The sequence below is a fragment of the Cyclopterus lumpus genome, chromosome 12 (assembly GCF_009769545.1).
Source record: "Cyclopterus lumpus isolate fCycLum1 chromosome 12, fCycLum1.pri, whole genome shotgun sequence".
Taxonomy (NCBI): domain Eukaryota; kingdom Metazoa; phylum Chordata; class Actinopteri; order Perciformes; family Cyclopteridae; genus Cyclopterus; species Cyclopterus lumpus.
The window spans coordinates 5,927,534-5,944,573 of record NC_046977.1 but is presented as its reverse complement, the minus strand read 5'-3'; the positions used below and the strand labels follow the sequence as shown (position 1 = coordinate 5,944,573).

General features: G+C 42.3%; 2 protein-coding genes across 7 annotated transcripts; one reads left to right on the top strand and one right to left on the bottom strand.

Annotated features, from left to right (window-relative positions):
- The first annotated feature begins 226 nt into the window (after nucleotides 1–226).
- On the top strand, nucleotides 227–7,158 carry LOC117740609 (protein sidekick-2). 3 transcript variants are annotated; one of them, XM_034547106.1, is made up of 16 exons: nucleotides 227–413; nucleotides 685–732; nucleotides 948–1,004; nucleotides 1,099–1,222; nucleotides 1,329–1,486; nucleotides 1,590–1,735; nucleotides 2,454–2,592; nucleotides 2,717–2,805; nucleotides 2,920–3,127; nucleotides 3,208–3,393; nucleotides 3,834–3,965; nucleotides 4,701–4,808; nucleotides 5,412–5,555; nucleotides 5,646–5,727; nucleotides 5,834–5,915; nucleotides 6,002–7,158. In XM_034547106.1, the coding sequence occupies exons 1-16, from the start codon at nucleotides 332–334 to the stop codon at nucleotides 6,443–6,445; spliced, it is 2,229 nt and encodes a 742-aa protein (XP_034402997.1). In that variant the 5' UTR covers nucleotides 227–331; the 3' UTR covers nucleotides 6,446–7,158. The 3 variants fall into 3 exon arrangements, with proteins under 3 accessions (XP_034402997.1, XP_034402996.1, XP_034402998.1); XM_034547105.1 differs by having other exon boundaries at nucleotides 4,647–4,808; XM_034547107.1 differs by lacking the exons at nucleotides 685–732; nucleotides 948–1,004; nucleotides 1,099–1,222; nucleotides 1,329–1,486 and having other exon boundaries at nucleotides 4,647–4,808.
- A 1,716-nt stretch (nucleotides 7,159–8,874) lies between these two features.
- Nucleotides 8,875–16,615, bottom strand: srek1 (splicing regulatory glutamine/lysine-rich protein 1). Of its 4 annotated transcripts, none has more exons than XM_034547081.1 (11): nucleotides 16,357–16,615; nucleotides 16,091–16,224; nucleotides 13,890–14,005; nucleotides 12,788–12,949; nucleotides 11,999–12,177; nucleotides 11,720–11,850; nucleotides 11,521–11,629; nucleotides 11,288–11,392; nucleotides 10,572–10,643; nucleotides 10,301–10,415; nucleotides 8,875–9,489 (listed from the first exon to the last, which is right to left on the bottom strand). In XM_034547081.1, the coding sequence occupies exons 1-11, from the start codon at nucleotides 16,482–16,484 to the stop codon at nucleotides 9,334–9,336; spliced, it is 1,407 nt and encodes a 468-aa protein (XP_034402972.1). In that variant the 5' UTR covers nucleotides 16,485–16,615; the 3' UTR covers nucleotides 8,875–9,333. The 4 variants fall into 4 exon arrangements, with proteins under 4 accessions (XP_034402972.1, XP_034402975.1, XP_034402974.1 ...); XM_034547084.1 differs by lacking the exon at nucleotides 16,357–16,615 and adding an exon at nucleotides 14,368–14,489 and having other exon boundaries at nucleotides 14,923–16,209; XM_034547083.1 differs by lacking the exon at nucleotides 16,357–16,615 and adding an exon at nucleotides 14,368–15,072 and having other exon boundaries at nucleotides 15,232–16,209.
- Between the last annotated feature and the right edge of the window lie 425 nt (nucleotides 16,616–17,040).

Below are 17,040 nucleotides of genomic sequence, written 5' to 3'. Positions count from 1 at the left end.
GGTTTTCATTAACCGCTCTGAGAGAAAAGAGAAATTCATATAGTCACTCAGAGTGCTGTTGGAATCGGTACAACCCCTCATGCGCTGCTCTATTTGTGGAAAGAAGAAGTACAAAGAAACGTCTGGGGACCTGTCGTGGGTTCTTCGAGTCCTCTGAACTGTGTCCCCGCCCCTTAAACTGTATAACTTCCCAAAATATGCCCTTCTCGTTCACTCAGAGTGAGCAGCTCGTGTGTGCATCATGACTCTGAGTGGCAGCCGCATGCGGGCGTGAGGTGGCCTCAAAGCCGTCCTCTTGGTCTCGGGGTCAGTCCGTCAGGGCCAGGAGACAATGGTCGGAGGTGGATTTCATCTGGATTTTCTCCACTCAAAAGGTTCTGCCCATGCAAGCCATTTACACGTTTTAATCTTTGGTAAGTGGCCTTACATTTTTCCTCATGCATTTTATATTTTTTGTTACTGGCGGGTGGTTATTTCCATTTATTTATAGAACAAAAAGTGAATCATTTACATATTTGTTTTAGGTTTTGTTTGGCCTATTTAGTTGTCTTTGATCTGTCTGTAACCTGCTCAATTGTATTATTATTATTATTATTACTATTATACATTATATATCAGTCAAACTAATATTGTAGTATTCCAAGCAGAATTTCCATAACTCTTCCTTCCTCTGTTCCATTCAAGGTTTGATTTTTGTTTCTTACTACACTCATGTTCAAGCTTCAACTTCAGGTATTTTACTTTTTATCACAGCATTTCAACTTATTAATCATCGTACTGCCGCTCGAATATCAGTGATTTCATCACAAGATCTCTAATAAATGTTTTTCCTCCCTTTTCTCTAAAATATATATATATATATATATATAATTATTTTTAAATGTACACAAACGCCATCAAATCGATTTCCGGATCTAGTTTCACATCGTATTCATATTATGTTCCAGTGAGCTGCAGGTCACCAAACATTTCTTCCAAATATCAGCACTGTGGGATTCACCCAGGTAAAAAAAACTAAAAAAACATTTGAGTCATCCCAAGTTGAATCATCAGCTGTAATATTCTTTTTTTTTTAAAATGTTTTAAATGTTTTTGCAGATGGAGTTCATGATTTAGATTGTTTTGGGAAACATAAACCAAGTGGGATGAAAAAGTGTGTTTGGAAACCTGGAAAGCACCCGTCAGAAAAGACCTACACACTCATCATACAACAACAGCTGAAGTGAGAGTGTTACACATCATATCTCACATATTAAAAAAAAAAAAACACACTTGAAAATGATTTTTGACAACAAACATCTCGTCTTTCAAACCAACTCTCTCTCTAGACGCGGAATATATTGCAATGTTTACGACAACATCACTGAATTCTCTGAAAATATCAAATTATATGAAAATTACAACATGGTCGCGGAGGTTTTTGAAAACAGCCAACAGTCAACAAATTGCACAAAAGCAGTTTTCGATGGTTCACCAAAGAGCTTGTGTAAGTCCATAAAACTCTGTTTTTATGAGCAAGTTTCTCATGATTTCTCTCGTTTCGATGCCACATCTCTGACTGAATATAGTTTTGTTAAATTATATTTCAGTGCGATGTGGTCCGCCATATAAGGTGTCCTTCAGCCGCCACTCCGGAAGACTGGTTGTGAATGTGAGCTGGCCACAGGAGGACCTCAAATTTATTAAATATTACTTCGTAAGCTATAACGCACTGGGCAGCATGTCGTGGAACAAGGTCAGTATCAAATAAAAAAAATAAAAAATCATGTTGTTAATTGGTAAAAACGGATCATGAAGCTCGCAGTCCGGGGTCGGATCAGGGATCGTAATCAGATTGGCACAAAAAGACAAAAAAGAGGCAAATATTAGAGATCTCTGATCACGTTTTTACGATATTACATTGAAACACATGACAATAATGTTATAATTTACTCCAATACTAATTTTTACTGAACCGAGCATGAACGCATCACAATGTACCTTGCGCCTCTGTTCGTTAGCCGTTAGCGGTGCTCTTGTCCATTTAAACACATTATAATAACATAACATTATCAGATATCCGCTACTGAAAAACTACTTAGTTGGGTTTAGTTTTTAAAAAAATATCATAGTTTGTAAAATGTTTAACAAGTTGATAAAGCCCTCAGACACCATGCTCTTCATGACAGTGACGCAACCTTTATGAGTCAAACCGGTGGACTTCCCCTTTCATTTCATCAAAGAGGGGCCTGTGACTGTTTCTGATGCTGTTGTTATGTATTGATTTTTATGTACCAATGTTTTGATGAAGAGATAAACCTTATCTTATTGAGATTCGCCGATTAAGATAACGGTTGTGGTTTTAACAACAGGCTAGATATCCATTTCAGGCACTTCACGCAACACATTTATGAGTTGAATTGATGTTTTGGATAACTCCAAACGGCATTAAATACTTTCTTCGCTGTTCACAGTCCGTGCGATCCCAAAATGCAACAACATGTACACTGGACAACCTGAACTCCTCGCTGGGCTACACCGCACGGATACAGTGCGTCACCAGTGATAAGTGTCCACAGTGTGCAGTGAGTGAAGCCTACACTGTCAGACCAGGTCAGATTGTTTTGTTATACTTTATTGGTTTACTTGGCTGCAAAAACAAAAAAATATGTATTTACTCCACCGTACGATGACAAGAACAGGAGAAAGAAGTTGAAAATACTGCGTCCTCTTTCAGAACTGACCACGCGGCCGCTCATTGTCAAGTTCGAAGAAACTGACATTCGGGGAAGGAAAGGCTTCCGGCTGCTTTCTTTAACCTGGAAGGTCATTATTTTTCACCTCACACATTTTCCTTCCGCATGAAATGTAACAGTGAATATATCTTGTGCGAGGCCACAGCTGACGCTAGTACGGTACTGACGTGACCCTGTTTGTTAGTTTTCCGGCAAAGAGCCTCACGACGGCTACGATGTGAGCGTTGGGAAAGCGTCCGGAGAGGCTCCGTGTGAGCGGATCAGCACCACGCAGCCGGAGATCAGACTGATCCTCTCCTATTCCGCTTACCATCTCAACATCAGGGCTGTGAACAACGTCAGCACCTCCCCAGCTGTGAGCCGGGCAATACCACGGCGAGAAGATGTGCACGGTGAGCGCTTGTTCTTCCTTTTTTAATACGTACAGGAGTCACTTTTTGGAGTGGATTTCATCATGAACTTGTCTTCACAGGTATGGGAGATGGGAAGATGAACGTGACGGTCCACAGCAACACATCTTTTACTGTCTACTGGAGAGACAATCTCATCAGACACTACGTCTGCTATTCTGTGGAGTGGATGAAGAAGGGACAGGAAGCGACGCACATGTCCTTTTATCAGAACACACACAACTATCGGACTTTATCTCTTTTACGAGGTGTGTAGATGTTCACATATTTTTGGTCAACCGTGTCCCCCAAAAGTTCCGTTTACATGCAACTAATTTATTTTGCCAACTTAAAGAAAATGTAAATGGTTCCTTGAATATGTTCCCTCTTGTCGAGGAAGAGTGAAGGATGCTTTTTACATTTTTTTAAACAAAGCAGAGGACCAGGATTTGCATCCTGAGTCGAGCCTGTGGCTAGTTTGAGCCAACAAAAGCACTTTGGTTAAAAGTTCGGAAAAGATTATATTATATTTGATATTTGAGGGTAAACAAATGAAAAACAGTGAACATTTTGAAGATATGTTCTGTATAAATATGTGTTCCTCATAGCGTGATTCAGCTGGCGATAATAGTCGTATGCAAATATAATTCATGGAAGATTTTGGGACCTGATGACATATATTTATTTTCCGGTTATTTCAAATACCCAGAGCCTTTGGAGCCTTACAAGAGATACAGCATCACTCTGCACACACGGCAGAACAAGGACACCTGCAACATGAAGCACGTGAACAACAGCGAGAGCACCTACGGGAGAACACAGTTCTATTCCACTGAAGGATGTGAGTCACAGTCGCTATAATCAAGCTTTTCCATTTTCCACATTTTTGTTTAATGTGATTAGGAATAAAGAAGAAACACTGTGAACTTTTGACCTGGTGAGGAACAAATGTCTGCATCAAATTAAAAGGCATCCAACAGTTCACCGAAAACTTTAGGAGTCATCCTCTTGGGAACATATATTTCTCGACAACATTTTTGTAACAGTATATTTTCCAGATGTCGTGATATTTCACTGTGAAGATGTGGACCTACTGATCTAGTCTAGAAGAACAGTCCGGAGAGCGCCACATTTGTTAGGATTCATCCTTGGAGGATCATAAATATCTGTACAAAAAAATAATGGCAATCCCTCCAACAGTTGTGGATACATTACATGCCAAAGGATCACTAAAATCATTCATCCAAAAACTCAACTCAAATTGTTTGTAACAATCTATTTTGTAGATGTTGGGATATTTCACTCTGACCTTTATTGACCTCCTGGTGGCTCTAGAGGAACAGTCAGTAGATCAAGTCAATGGGATTCATCCTCTGGGGACAATGCACATCTGTAAATAATTGTATAGCAACCCATTAAACAGATAATTCGGTCCGGACCAAAGCATGGCTAAAAACAAGGATAAATATCTAGTCGGTTATATATCTATTACCGTATCCAGAACTTCTTTGTGCTCTCAAAGCTCCCGTCAGCGCTCCCACAAACATCAGCAGCTCCAATGTGACTCTGCATTCAGTGGTGCTGCAGTGGTCGTCCATCCCGGAGGAAGACATCAGAGGTTTCCTCCTGGGTTACACCATCTACTACAACGAGTACCACCACGGAAGGTCAAGTACCGAGAGAAGTAAGCGTGATGCGCCTGACACACAGTTACACACAGCCTCTATGTGCATTACTCGAATTACTGTTGCACAGTGATGCTTTGAGCTTGAGTTTGGGGATGACCAAGAGTGACTTCATCCTGAAGTGAATGTGTTTACAAAAAAATATTTAAATCAATCCAATAGTTATGAAGACATTTCGCTCCAAACCAGCGTCCACCTGACGGTGGCGCCAGAGGAAAAGTATTTTTCCTCATTCATTAAAATATAAAAACTACTAAGAAAGTTATGGGAGGACCAACAGTCATGAGGATTCATCCTCTGGGGAGTAACAATTACACCCAATATTTATTTTAGGAACAAGGTCGAAGACCTGTAAATTCAGTCTGACTTCAAATATGTGTTCCTCATAGCGTGATTCAGCTGGCGATAATAGTCGTATGCAAATATAATTCATGGAAGATTTTGGGACCTGATGACATATATTTATTTTCCGGTTATTTCAAATACCCAGAGCCTTTGGAGCCTTACAAGAGATACAGCATCACTCTGCACACACGGCAGAACAAGGATGTTAACCCTAACCCTAACCCAATACGCTGCAAACTCTCACCCTTTGACTGCAGACATCACAGTGGATCCAATGAGAAACCGCTATGAGCTGGGGCACCTCAAAGGCGGCACAGTGTACGAGTTCCAGATGTCAGGCTTCAACCGGGCGGGAGCCGGAGTTCGAAGCATAGCAAGCCTATTTAAAACTAATGATCAAGGTTATATCCATCAAAAAAAATGCATCCAATTTAATTTCTGAGGCTTAAATTTGCGAAGAAACAACCTCACTTATTGTGTATTCTTCACAGGGTTTTCTAATCTCACTGGCTTTATCATAATCTCTGCAGCTGTGGCCACGGTGCTGATATTTGCACATCCTATAATAAAAAGGTACAGCCACGTTCTTACATGCATGTTGAACAAGCGACCACATATTCTTTTTTCAAATGGATAAATGTCTAACTACCACATATCTACACGACACTACTTCACTTAGAGCCAAAGTGATGCTGTGGCCGAGCATACCGAACCCAGGAAAGAGCAATGCGATGCAGAACATAGAAGAGCCCTGTGAACTGGTAGGCGTCTAGCTGTGATGAACCAAACCTCAAGTTCTAGCAGCACGACGGTGAAGAAATGAAATGAATTTGTTTTATTCGCTCAGGAGCTAATGGAGTCCCTCAACACTCCGAGGGTGGAAGAATGGGACACAAGCAGCCTTCAGGTCGTCGAGAAAGAAGACGCGACGCCTTCCAGCGCTTCGCCATCCACGTTACCGCTTCTCGGCGCGTCAGAGGAGGACTCGCCAGAAACGACTCGGAACAGGATCCAACGAGACCCAGAGGATGCGACTGGAGATATCCCACCCTACAGCACCGAGGAAACATTCTCGGACATCCAACGGACGGACAACCAGAGTTGCCCTTTGGCGTTTTCAGGCGGCTACACAACATTGGATATGTTTCAGCAGGCGAATACATCCGTCGCTCAAACCACGGAAAGCAAACCAGAGGAGCCAGACTCGACTGTGGTGAAATCAGGATTGGACTACGTCGGGCAATACGGCACCAGTCCGATATTGGACAGCAAGATGTCCACAATTTTGTGAAAACTGTTTCGGAACGGGACTGCAGACCACGGAGGGCCACAAGGACCAGCGTCCATACGTGTTTAGATTGTAACCATTAGGGGCTGTCCACGGAGAGGGGCCAATGCAATATTTGAGTGGTTTTAGGGAATGCACCGGTGCAGCAACACGTTTGGGACAGAATCAGTAACACGGAGCACTGAAACGCCTCTTCTTCCACATTACGACTTTAAAAACACACAGCTGAAGAACTAAGAACAACTTGGCGACCTGGCAAATGGGACCATTCGAGACGGGTCCCTTCTATGAAGGCGTGCACAATACCAGAGGATCACCAAAGTAGGATTCATCCTCTGAGGACCATGAACAGGTGTACAATCCACCAACCGACCTACTTACGGCTCACTGAAGTCCACGGTAAATCCCCTCTTGGTCAAGTTACAGCATTTAAACCCAAGAGGAAACCCCCCCCCCCCAAAAAAAGGTGGCGATCGTACTTGGTATTGACACGACAACACAAGTGAATGAAAAGTCTCTTTATTGAGTGTTTTTTCAGAAACAGAGCAGATGTATCGCTATGGTTTCAAACAAAGGAGGACCACTTTCACACATCCAAGTTCTTCAAAAAACCTTTACATCAAGTCCAAAGCAGACTTTCTCCCGGAGGAAACCATCAAATCGTTTCTACTGTACGTCGTGGATACATGGATATAAAAAACTAAATTGGTGGTGTCGAGAAGTTGTTTTTTTTTTAAACATTTTTTTTTTAACTTGACCACAACGTCACCCCTTCGAAATGCAGCTTTGAGTACATTAAAATAACATTTTTAAAAAAAAGCAGGAAAAGAAAGGGAATTAGGTTCGTAAAAGCCAAAAAAAAAAAAAAGGTGGAATTTAAGTTAACTAGCTTTCCAAGAAACTTGACGAAAAGAAACACTAATCTTAATATCTTTGCGGATACATCTTTTGACACGATCACAATACTGACGACCGAACCTGCAACACCAGAAAATGACAAAGAAAACAAATGTTAAAACAAAGAAAAGACAAATCCACAAAAGTCCCATGAAAGTTCAAGCTACTCTATTAATTACTAAAGACGGCCGACAATACTTAAATATAACATCTCATTAGTTTCAGCTATTTAATAAGTCAATAAGTCTCCATATCTTATTAGAATATTCTGTACAATCTGAGTCTAGGCACTTTTGACCCTTCTGTGCTCGCAAGCAGTTAGTTGACTTGTGACACCCGACACGCTTGGTTCTCACTTTGCGGAAAATGAGCAGACAGACATTTTGTACACCAGCATTTCTCTTCTTTTACAGTTCAGGCTTGTTTTGCATCTATAAAAACAGTAAGTATTTTATCTCACAGCATTACAACAATAACAGGAAAAGGATACATCCTTTGTGACTAATCGGAAATATAAAAATGCAAGTAAATGTACACCCATAAAACCAAAATATAAACAACGTATTGTTGTTGACCGAATGGGTTACTACGCAACTTTTTTATTTTTTTAAAGATTTTTTTTTTAACAACAACGTATGAGCAACGGGTTCACAGAAACGGTAGAATAACGTTCTCCATTCTCATAATTACAGCACGTCCAAGTCTCATTGTCAACAGCGGACATTTCTGCAGGACGTTCCAGTTCCCAGACGACGGGAGTAAATGGTGCAGAACGGAGAACCGAGCGCTCCTCACATTGTTCAAGTCTCCCTCTGACAGCACACACACAAAAAAAAAGAAAGGGGCAAATGAGCAACTACTGCATCCCGATTTAAAATGCACCCGCACGCTGAGAGTTATGTTTTTACACCCAGAAGATACATTAAATATGTAATGTACCGTTTTGTTTGTCGCAGCCACGAGGCGTCGATAATGAGATGCGTTACACTTCTTTTAGTTGGTGAGATCCTCGTTTTGATTGGCACGCTTTATACTTTTAATTTTTTTTTTTTTTTCAATTAAATGCTTTGTATAATATGCAACCGATGCAAACTGACAACAGTGGATTTATGAAAAGTACAACAGAATAAGGGTTTCTTTGATATGTTGTATTAAAGATGCCTAAAGTAGTAAATCAAGCTTGAAATATATGTTTCAATCCAGATTAGCTGCCAGTCCAAGTCTTGTTGTTGTTGGTGTTGTTGTTGTTGCCTTTATGTGCCCATATTTCCTCACTTTTCTGCATAAAAACAGCTCAACCACCTTTTTATGCATTACTGACTCATTTGGGAACCCTTCTTTACCACACTTTTTAAAAAATCGCTCTACCGTAAGATACATTTGTATTGTGTAGACTGTAGCTGCATACAGCTTTTTGCAATAAGAAAGAAAAAAAAAAAAAGAGTTGTTTAAAAAAAAAAAAAAAAAGAAGTTGTTGTTAAAGAAAAAGGTGTATGTATATATATATATATATATATATATATATATATATATATATATATATTTAGAAGAACTAAAATGCTTGTTGGACTACTGAAGGAAAACTACTGGAGGTATCAGGTAATATCCATGTGACAAAGCTACAACTAAAATCTGGCTTCAAATTGTTGGAGAAACGACTATAAACTCTGCTCTCCCTGTGGGATCTCTCCTCCGAGGCCGGTCTTTCTTTTGTCTACGGTATCTGTACAGAAAGAATAAGGAGGTGTCGGGTTCTTCAAGTAAGTGACACACAGAGGACGAGGAGGATAACCGTATAATATAATGCAATCCAATATGCGTGCCTGGGGAAGCTTGTAAAAGTCCAGTTCTTGTTGAGGAGTTGACTCCACCATTTAGTGTTGTTCTGTCATATCCTGAGATGACGACGATGAGGAAAAACACGCTGATGATGTGAGTGGTTATCGCCCCGGTGTTTCTGCGCACGCCGTGAGTTTGTACGGTGTCGTGATAAATCACTTGGAGCCGCCTGCGCCCATGGGTGCACGCTCAGCGTTGCGAGTCTTGCAGCTGCCGTTATGATGGGTGCGCGCCGATGACGCCATGTCCTCGCTGAGTGCGTCTTCGCTTTCATCGTCTTCCTTTTCCTCGCGGTCATAGTCCCTTTCCACCTGAAATTCAAACAAAGTAACAATCATTAGTAGTGGAACCGGGACCCAGACGGAGAGATAGTAATAATAATAATAAATAGACGACTTGCACTCGCCAAGCCGCAGCGTTTGCATCTGGTTGCTAAGATACGGAATATCTGCGGATATAAAACTGGAGGCCTGAGATAGAATAGGGCGACTTGATCTGGATGAAGAGAAGGCTGAAGCACGCAATGGGGAGAAGACCCTTAGCATCTCGTCAGCATAGTTTAAACACGCAGCACTGCCATTGAACAGAATTTAAAAAAAAAAAAACTTACATTAGCCTCAGGATACATTTTTTTAAAAAGACAACACTTTGGTGGACATAACACCCCAGAATGACTAAACCAACGACACAAGCCACACTCCGAGGAAGTTAAGATACAATCCAAAAACATAAATAACTTAAATTCTAACTGGAACTGAAGATTAACAGAAACATCTGTATGTTAAACTGCCGTTTCTTATCTTTAGATGTTTATGTTTCTATATAATTAATAGTCAACATTGTGACTGATGTTTCTTCTCACCTAGGATTATGAGAAATCTAGGATTGCTAACGGGATTCGAGTCTCACGTTATCCCCGCAATACTCAAGTTTTGAAGATGCGGTGGGACAGACGCCTAAATGTGTCCCTCACGCCTGAGAAATCTTTCCGTGAGACAAAGCTGGGCTCATTAATCTATCAGGACTTTATGTACCTTCTTGGCCAGGAGGAATCGGTACCAGCGAGGAACCCAAACGGGGGAGTGTTATTTCAGAGGTGTTCCAGCGTGTTCACTTCATTACCTTCTTTGGCTTGGCCTTGCCCTTTATCCTGTCCTCGTCCTTGCGGCTCCTCTTCCTGGATGTGGAGCGGTTCTTTCTGTCCCTGCTGCGCTCCCTCCTCTTGTCTTTCCTGCCTCTGAGAGGAGCCGACGCAAACAGAAATGACAAATTAGACACCGATCACAATCTTGCGGAAAACACGTTTGTGGATCCACGTCGAGAAACATAGCGCAGACATTTAAGCACATTGAGAACATCAACGGTTTTACCAGGATTGGGGTGGTGGATTTACCTTTTTGGTGAGGGCGATCTGGCTTTCCTCCGAGGGCTCCTGGACCGTTCCTTACTCCTCCTCTTGTGGCCCCTGACAATTAATAAATAAATACATTTAAATGAATATATCCTTTATTGATCACCGTGGGGAAAGTCTTCTCTATTTGACTCATCCTTAGTTATTAAGGAGCAGTGAAGCACCCGGGGAGCAACTGGGGGGTTCAGCGTCTTGCTCAAGGACACTTCCACATGCAACTATGGGGAGAGCGGGGATCGAACCGGCTACCTTGCGGTTACAGGACGACCACTCACCCCAATGTGCTACAACTGGATTAATTAATTTTTTTCAGACATTATAATCTATTCACGGAAAAAGCTGCATGTGTGCATTACGGGCACACAAACATCAGGTAAAAGAAATCTAGAGATGCACATCTTCTTGTATCAAAAGGTTTTTTTTAAAGATACATTTTCCACCCATTGTGGCAAATGCAACAGAACAGCAGCCAAATCCAGGAAGTCACTAGACTTATTAGGAACCTGGTGACCTCTACTGCCAAGAGAAGGGATAACAGGGTGGCACTCCAGCAGCTCTTGAGAAGACATTAATATATTTTAAATTAAACTACAGAAGCTGAGGACGTTCAGCGAGAATCCAGCACACCGAGCAGCGTTCGGCTTCAAAGTAGAAACGGATCATTTAGAGATCGAGGCCTCGCGTTGTTCCCGACGTACCTGGAGCGACTCCGACTTTGCCTCTTGTCTCGGGAGCGAGAGCGCCGCTTGTGGGTGCTGCGGGAATTGTGGGTGGCAGTCTTCGGACCCACCTTCGGCGCCGGTCTGCTCCAACGGGAAGAGGGAGAAGAAAAATAAAATAAAAAGGAAAACTCACCGACTGGACACAACCAATCATTTCATCACGGCATCATGCAAGTGAAATCTCAAAGCTCCGAGTGTTAGTTGGGCACCTTTGTTTCGATTGGGACCTTTTCCTCTGCGTTCTTGAGCGGGAGCGCGACTGCGAGCGGGACCGGTGCGACTTCCGCGACCGACTGGGGGAGGACTTCTTTAGGTCAGCTAGAGGCAGAGCAGCGGTCTCAGCATCAGAACAACTTCTTGAACCCGTTATTAAAACCGTGACGCGTGCAACAAGTCAACATGTCGTACCTGGATCGATGGCGGCCGCAATGGTACACTGGGCCTCCCTCACCCTCTTCATCACAGTCTCTAGCTCCTTAGCGGCGGCCTGTGGCGTCATCTCGGGAGGTTTTACTATGGCGTTATTGGAATGATTAACCCTGAAAGATGCAAAACTAAAATCAGCTGACCCAAACTACTAAAAAGGACAGTTTGTTCTTTTGTTTTTCTTTGAGAACGATATTCAGAGTAAATAAATGACACATTTCTTGAGTCATATCGTCTGTTATTGCTGAACAAAAGACATACTTCAGGGGTCGGTCCCCGAACATGACTCCATTGAATGTCAGGGCTCTGCCGACGGACTCCTGCTCCACAAACTCCACGAAGGCGAAGCGTGTCGGCTGAGTCTCATCGCCGGCCATTCGCACAAACTTGACCTCTCCCACCTGCTTGAAGAACTCCAGCAGCTGGTCTGCAGTGGTGGTCTGAAAGGGGGAGGGGCAAACTAGATTAAATTACAAGTTTGCAGCTACAGAATGTGAAACTTTGATTTTTTTGAGGGATTCTCAATCGGTAGCAGCTGGTTCATCTTGTAATTTATCTTAATTCCCTTCAGCTTGAATCGATCTGGTTGAGAGTGAACTTTTTACGAGGATTTATTCTATTGATCCGTTATCCTACATCATCGTCAGCGCTGCATGGTCCAACAACAAAAACTGCACCTGAAGGCTATATTTATATATTCTAGTGGTTACAGACAGCTTATGAATATTATTTGGTATTATTAGATGAAACTGTAATTAGTCCAGATCTGTCATGAATACTTAAGGATGTCTAGAGCGAGAAGACAGAAATGTGCATCTTTCATTGCAATATGAATGAGGGTAATGATGGCATTATACTTAAAGGTATAATTATGGTGATATCATGTATTTTTCTTATCGACACCAAATCCTACAAACTGACAGTGATTTCATCCTACGAACAACTATTGTGCAGGCGATATATCTCACTTCTCCTGCAACAGCGGTCCATAGTTGTCTGAAAACTATTCAAAGACAAATACTCACTAGGTTCACTGTGACATTACGTTACCTGTGAGTTCAAGTTGCCAACATAGACGGTCCTCCTGATCTCATCCACTTTTGAGGGATCCACATTTCCCATGAGGGGTTGCTGGGCGCTCGCTGATGACGACGATGATGATGATGCGGGTTCCAGGGCAGCTGGCACCCGATTCACGACGGGAAGGTTCAGCTGCGGGAGTAAAACACACAAAGACAGGTTTTAATTTGGGCCTAGTCCACAAAGTGCGACTTTAGCCCCGGTTTTTCCGCTCGCCCTGACAAAATCGAAAGATCGCCGATGCATTGCAGACACATCCCAGATGTCCAGCTGACTAAATACATGGACCCGTCATGGAGTCTGAAGGAGAGCGCAAGGTAGGTTGAGGGGGAAAACCTGAGGAAAGGGTCTCCTGCAACAATAGGAACTTTAATGTATGTGTTGCATTTGTAACATGGACCAAAGTTGTGGTTGCACCTAAAGGAAACAGGCTATGGATGCAGCCCAAGTGTCTTCATTGCATTCACGCTTCCCTCACTTTCCATTGCATCGTTGTGCATGGAGAGACGCAAGGAAACCATGCACTGTCTGCACACATGTGAACTGTACTTGTAATAATACAAAGATACAAAGTTATCATCACTGCCAGAGGAGATTCACTTTGGCATGAAACTTCAGCGACGTTGAGAAATATCAGATCAGCCTAATCGGCTGCAGCTTTGATCCAAATAACTGATAAACAATCAGGGGGGCGTGTCGGCCGTTTAAAGACTTCCGTGGAGGCTGCTCTCGCGCATCCTCCTCATGACTCCTCAGAGATCCCTCCACGGAGCAGGAGCGGTGAAAGAGCGTTGGGACGGACGTCAAGATGGCGGAGCAGAACAACCTCCGGTTCGAACGAGGACACGACAAATAAGAGACGTGGGGTGTACCCTCTAAATAGTAAAAGACATGTGGAAACTGTTTATGAACACGTGTGCCATTGACAACATCTGCGAGCATGACTAGAAGGAAGACAGAGAGTTGTGCAGCGTGAACCGTGCAGCGATTTGACGACTTTGAAAGCCGAGTGGCGCGAGCTCGGCTTTTACGTGACGGACAAACGGAAACGGACAACAAGACGGCGACTCACGTTCTGAAGCGGAGCCGGAGTGGGAATTGGTAGCAGTCCGCCTCCAGGAATCAGACTGGGTACTGGGGCTGCAGGTGCCAAAAGTGATAAGGCCTTGGCCTCTTCTGGGATTCTCCCTGCAGGACAGAAGCAGATATTAGTGAAGGCAATAGAGGGACGCTTCACTCTGTCTCCTCTATGTCTGCACAATAAGCCCACTGTATTCTAGAGAGAAAGAGAGCATACACTTCCCCATACAACCTACAAGTGTTCTAGTGTCTACTACTGGAGACCGAGCATCCTTACTCTGCTTTAGTTAAATTATTCTCCTCAGTCAAATCTGAATTACTATTTTCAATAACAAGCTTAACTTTTCTCAGAAACTAGAAGAAAAAAAAAGAACACTCATTTCGGCCTTGGTCTCTTTTCATAGATCAAAAAAAAGAAAAGAAAAACACAATGCAGAGAATGAGTCAACACTTTTAGATGCATGGGTCACCTGTACTGGAAACATATTGGTCATGAACCATAGGATATCAAGCATGGGCGCTTTCCCGTGGGGCGATCGTTTCGCAGTGTTGGAAAGGTGTGCAACACAAGACAACCCCAATGGCTGCATCACTAATAGCACACAGGACATCAGATACAGAAAAGAACAACAATTGTAAGAACTGTGGGAAATGTTAGCCATGTCTTAGCCATAAAAACAACCAATTAGGAATTTTGCTCATTCCACTCTGCTTTTATAGCTGCAGAAGAGCGCTACGTTTTAAGACCAATAAAAAATAAAACAACTACAAATTCAGTTAATTATAGCTGGAGGCACTGAGCATGAATTACCATTTCAAAAAGTTCCTGTATATTAACGAATTTCCAAGTTAAGAAAAGAGAAAATGATGTTGAATGGAGAGTTGCTGTGTTATTATTAAACATCCACACCAGAGCTCTGTGATGTAGTAATATGACGGGAAAAAAAACAAAAACCTTTTACTACAGATTTACAGCACAGATGAAAAATGCAAATAGAATTTTGAAAATTCTACACAGGTCTCACTTTTATAATGTCTAAACCCTCGCTACGTCAACAGGAGTAGGTGATAAGAGAGTAAAGTGTTAGTGATCCTCCTAGCATCCCATGTGTGATACACATCCCACCGGTATGCCGTAGCAACCTGGACAGAACTCAATCACACACAAGCCGCAGCTGTAGCAGGAAGAGAGAGGGGGGTGGGGGGTTGGACAATAATCAAAACAAACCAAAATAACAAATATAAAACACAAAGCTAGAGATAAGCAATACTGTAGTTTCTAGATAGAGACAGTAGAGAGTGGACAACATGGGAAAGTATGAAAGGAAACAAACCAAAAGAAAAAACAAAATAAATAAAAAGAGACAAGGTGTCCATCTTGGAAGGTTCAGCAGGCTATTCTCCTGGTCACATTCCCCCTTGAAGGCTGCGTTGGCCCGATCGGGGATAGTGGCTTGGAAAACAATGCCTGACTCAGGCTAGTGTAGTGTAACAGCTGGGCCAGTCTAGTCATCTGATATGCACACATAATCACACAGAAAAAACATACAAAACCAAATTAATAAACTCAGTTTCCATCCAGCACTAAGTCACGTGGACATAAAAGCATCAAGTTAGAGGCGATATCATTATTTTCACTGTACACAAAAAAACGAACAACAGTGGCACCAAAGGGGGAGGAAATTTAAAGAAAAGGAGCACCAAAAATAAATAAAGATGAGAGAGAGAGAGAGAGAAGGGGATACAGTTAGCTGTGATGGCATGGACTTATTTGGTCATTTCCATGAAACAAGTAACATTAATTCGCTTCTCATGGTGAATACACTCCAGTGTTTACAGTGAGGTAAATATCGTCTTGCAGCTTTAGAAAAAAAAAAAAAACATTCAACATAGCTCTAGTGATATTTGTAGAAACCACCTTGTGACAGCAGACAGAAACCTTTCACAGATTATGTAGCTAGAGTTTTATTGCGGGGATACAAACCAGCCACCTGGTTTACTTGGGACAAAAGGTGGATAAAATCCGAATGGCACAACTCCGAGTGAATAATAAAAAAGGGAAAAATAATCCAGAATTCAACCAAAACACCAAACGGTTGGATTCAAGGGGGGAGGAGACCGTAAAGCAATTCCACAGAGACAACTCATGACATTTTCATTATTTAAAAAAAAAATGAAACCGGTTGCACTCACCTTCCGCACATGGCACCACGATCAGAGCTCTGTCAACAAAAACAGTATTTGTGAGATGTTGCGCCACACCAACACTGGAGGGGTCTCGATACTTTATATAGCACACTTTGGAGGAGAAAGACACGGGGCCATTGCTGTTAGAGAAAAAGACAAGCAGAGGGAAATCAAACAAACGGTTAGTGAGGGAATTTAATTTGAATGTTTACGTAGGGCCGCAGGTCCGCGGTGTTGCCTAGTTGGCCTCGGCCGGGGCAGGGTGCTCTTACTCGGGCGGGTAGAGCCGCAGCTCCTCGATGTCTCCGAGGAAACCGAACAGAGTGCGCATCTGCTCGCTGCTCACGGACGAGGACAGATTGGTGACCTGGACGACAGCGGTCCCTGGCATCCCGTTCATTGTGCAAACTGGTTAAAAGCGTTGACAGTCTTTAAAGTGTGATAATTTTATACAATTATGTATTTCTCAATTTCCCCCCCCTCCCCACTCGGTGCTATGCATAGTACATCCAAGCGGGCGGAACGAGAGGTTTCTTCGACTTCCTCTTATTTTGTAAAAAAGGGGTTAACGATTCACTTTGAGGCGCATTACCGCCCCCTAGTGTGTTGGGTGGTACATTACTACAAAGGGCTTTCAGGTGAACGGCAATGTTGCATGATTACTGCCAGCTTCCGGGTTAATTCTCCTTCAGTATTCATAAACAATCACTCAACCATAACACCGTTTTGTTTGATTGGTTACATCTTTGCACTATTGATTTGTTTGTAATTTAATATGATTATATTCTATTCTTTTATATATTGTGCATTTCTATATTTAATATTGCTTTACTTGTATGTATAAATGCTGCTGGCAAAACAATTTCCCCTTGCGGGATTCATAAAATAACTATCTATCTATCTTGTCGTCCTTTTAAAAAAAATAAGTACTACTTCCTCCCTTAATAATCGATGTA

Bases quoted from the DNA above. Each gene is read 5' to 3' on its own strand.
- LOC117740609 (XM_034547105.1), top strand. From the start codon at position 332: ATGGTCGGAGGTGGATTTCATCTGGATTTTCTCCACTCAAAAGGTTCT. The intron at 2,806-2,919 runs GTCATTATTTTT...CCTGTTTGTTAG, and splicing joins TGCTTTCTTTAACCTGGAAG to TTTTCCGGCAAAGAGCCTCA. The intron at 3,966-4,646 runs GTGAGTCACAGT...GTGCTCTCAAAG, and splicing joins GTTCTATTCCACTGAAGGAT to CTCCCGTCAGCGCTCCCACA.
- srek1 (XM_034547081.1), bottom strand. From the start codon at position 16,484: ATGAACGGGATGCCAGGGACCGCTGTCGTCCAGGTCACCAATCTGTCC. The intron at 14,006-16,090 runs GTGAGTGCAACC...TCTGTCCTGCAG, and splicing joins CGTGGTGCCATGTGCGGAAG to GGAGAATCCCAGAAGAGGCC. The intron at 10,644-11,287 runs GTACGTCGGGAA...ATTAATTGTCAG, and splicing joins CAAAGTCGGAGTCGCTCCAG to GGGCCACAAGAGGAGGAGTA.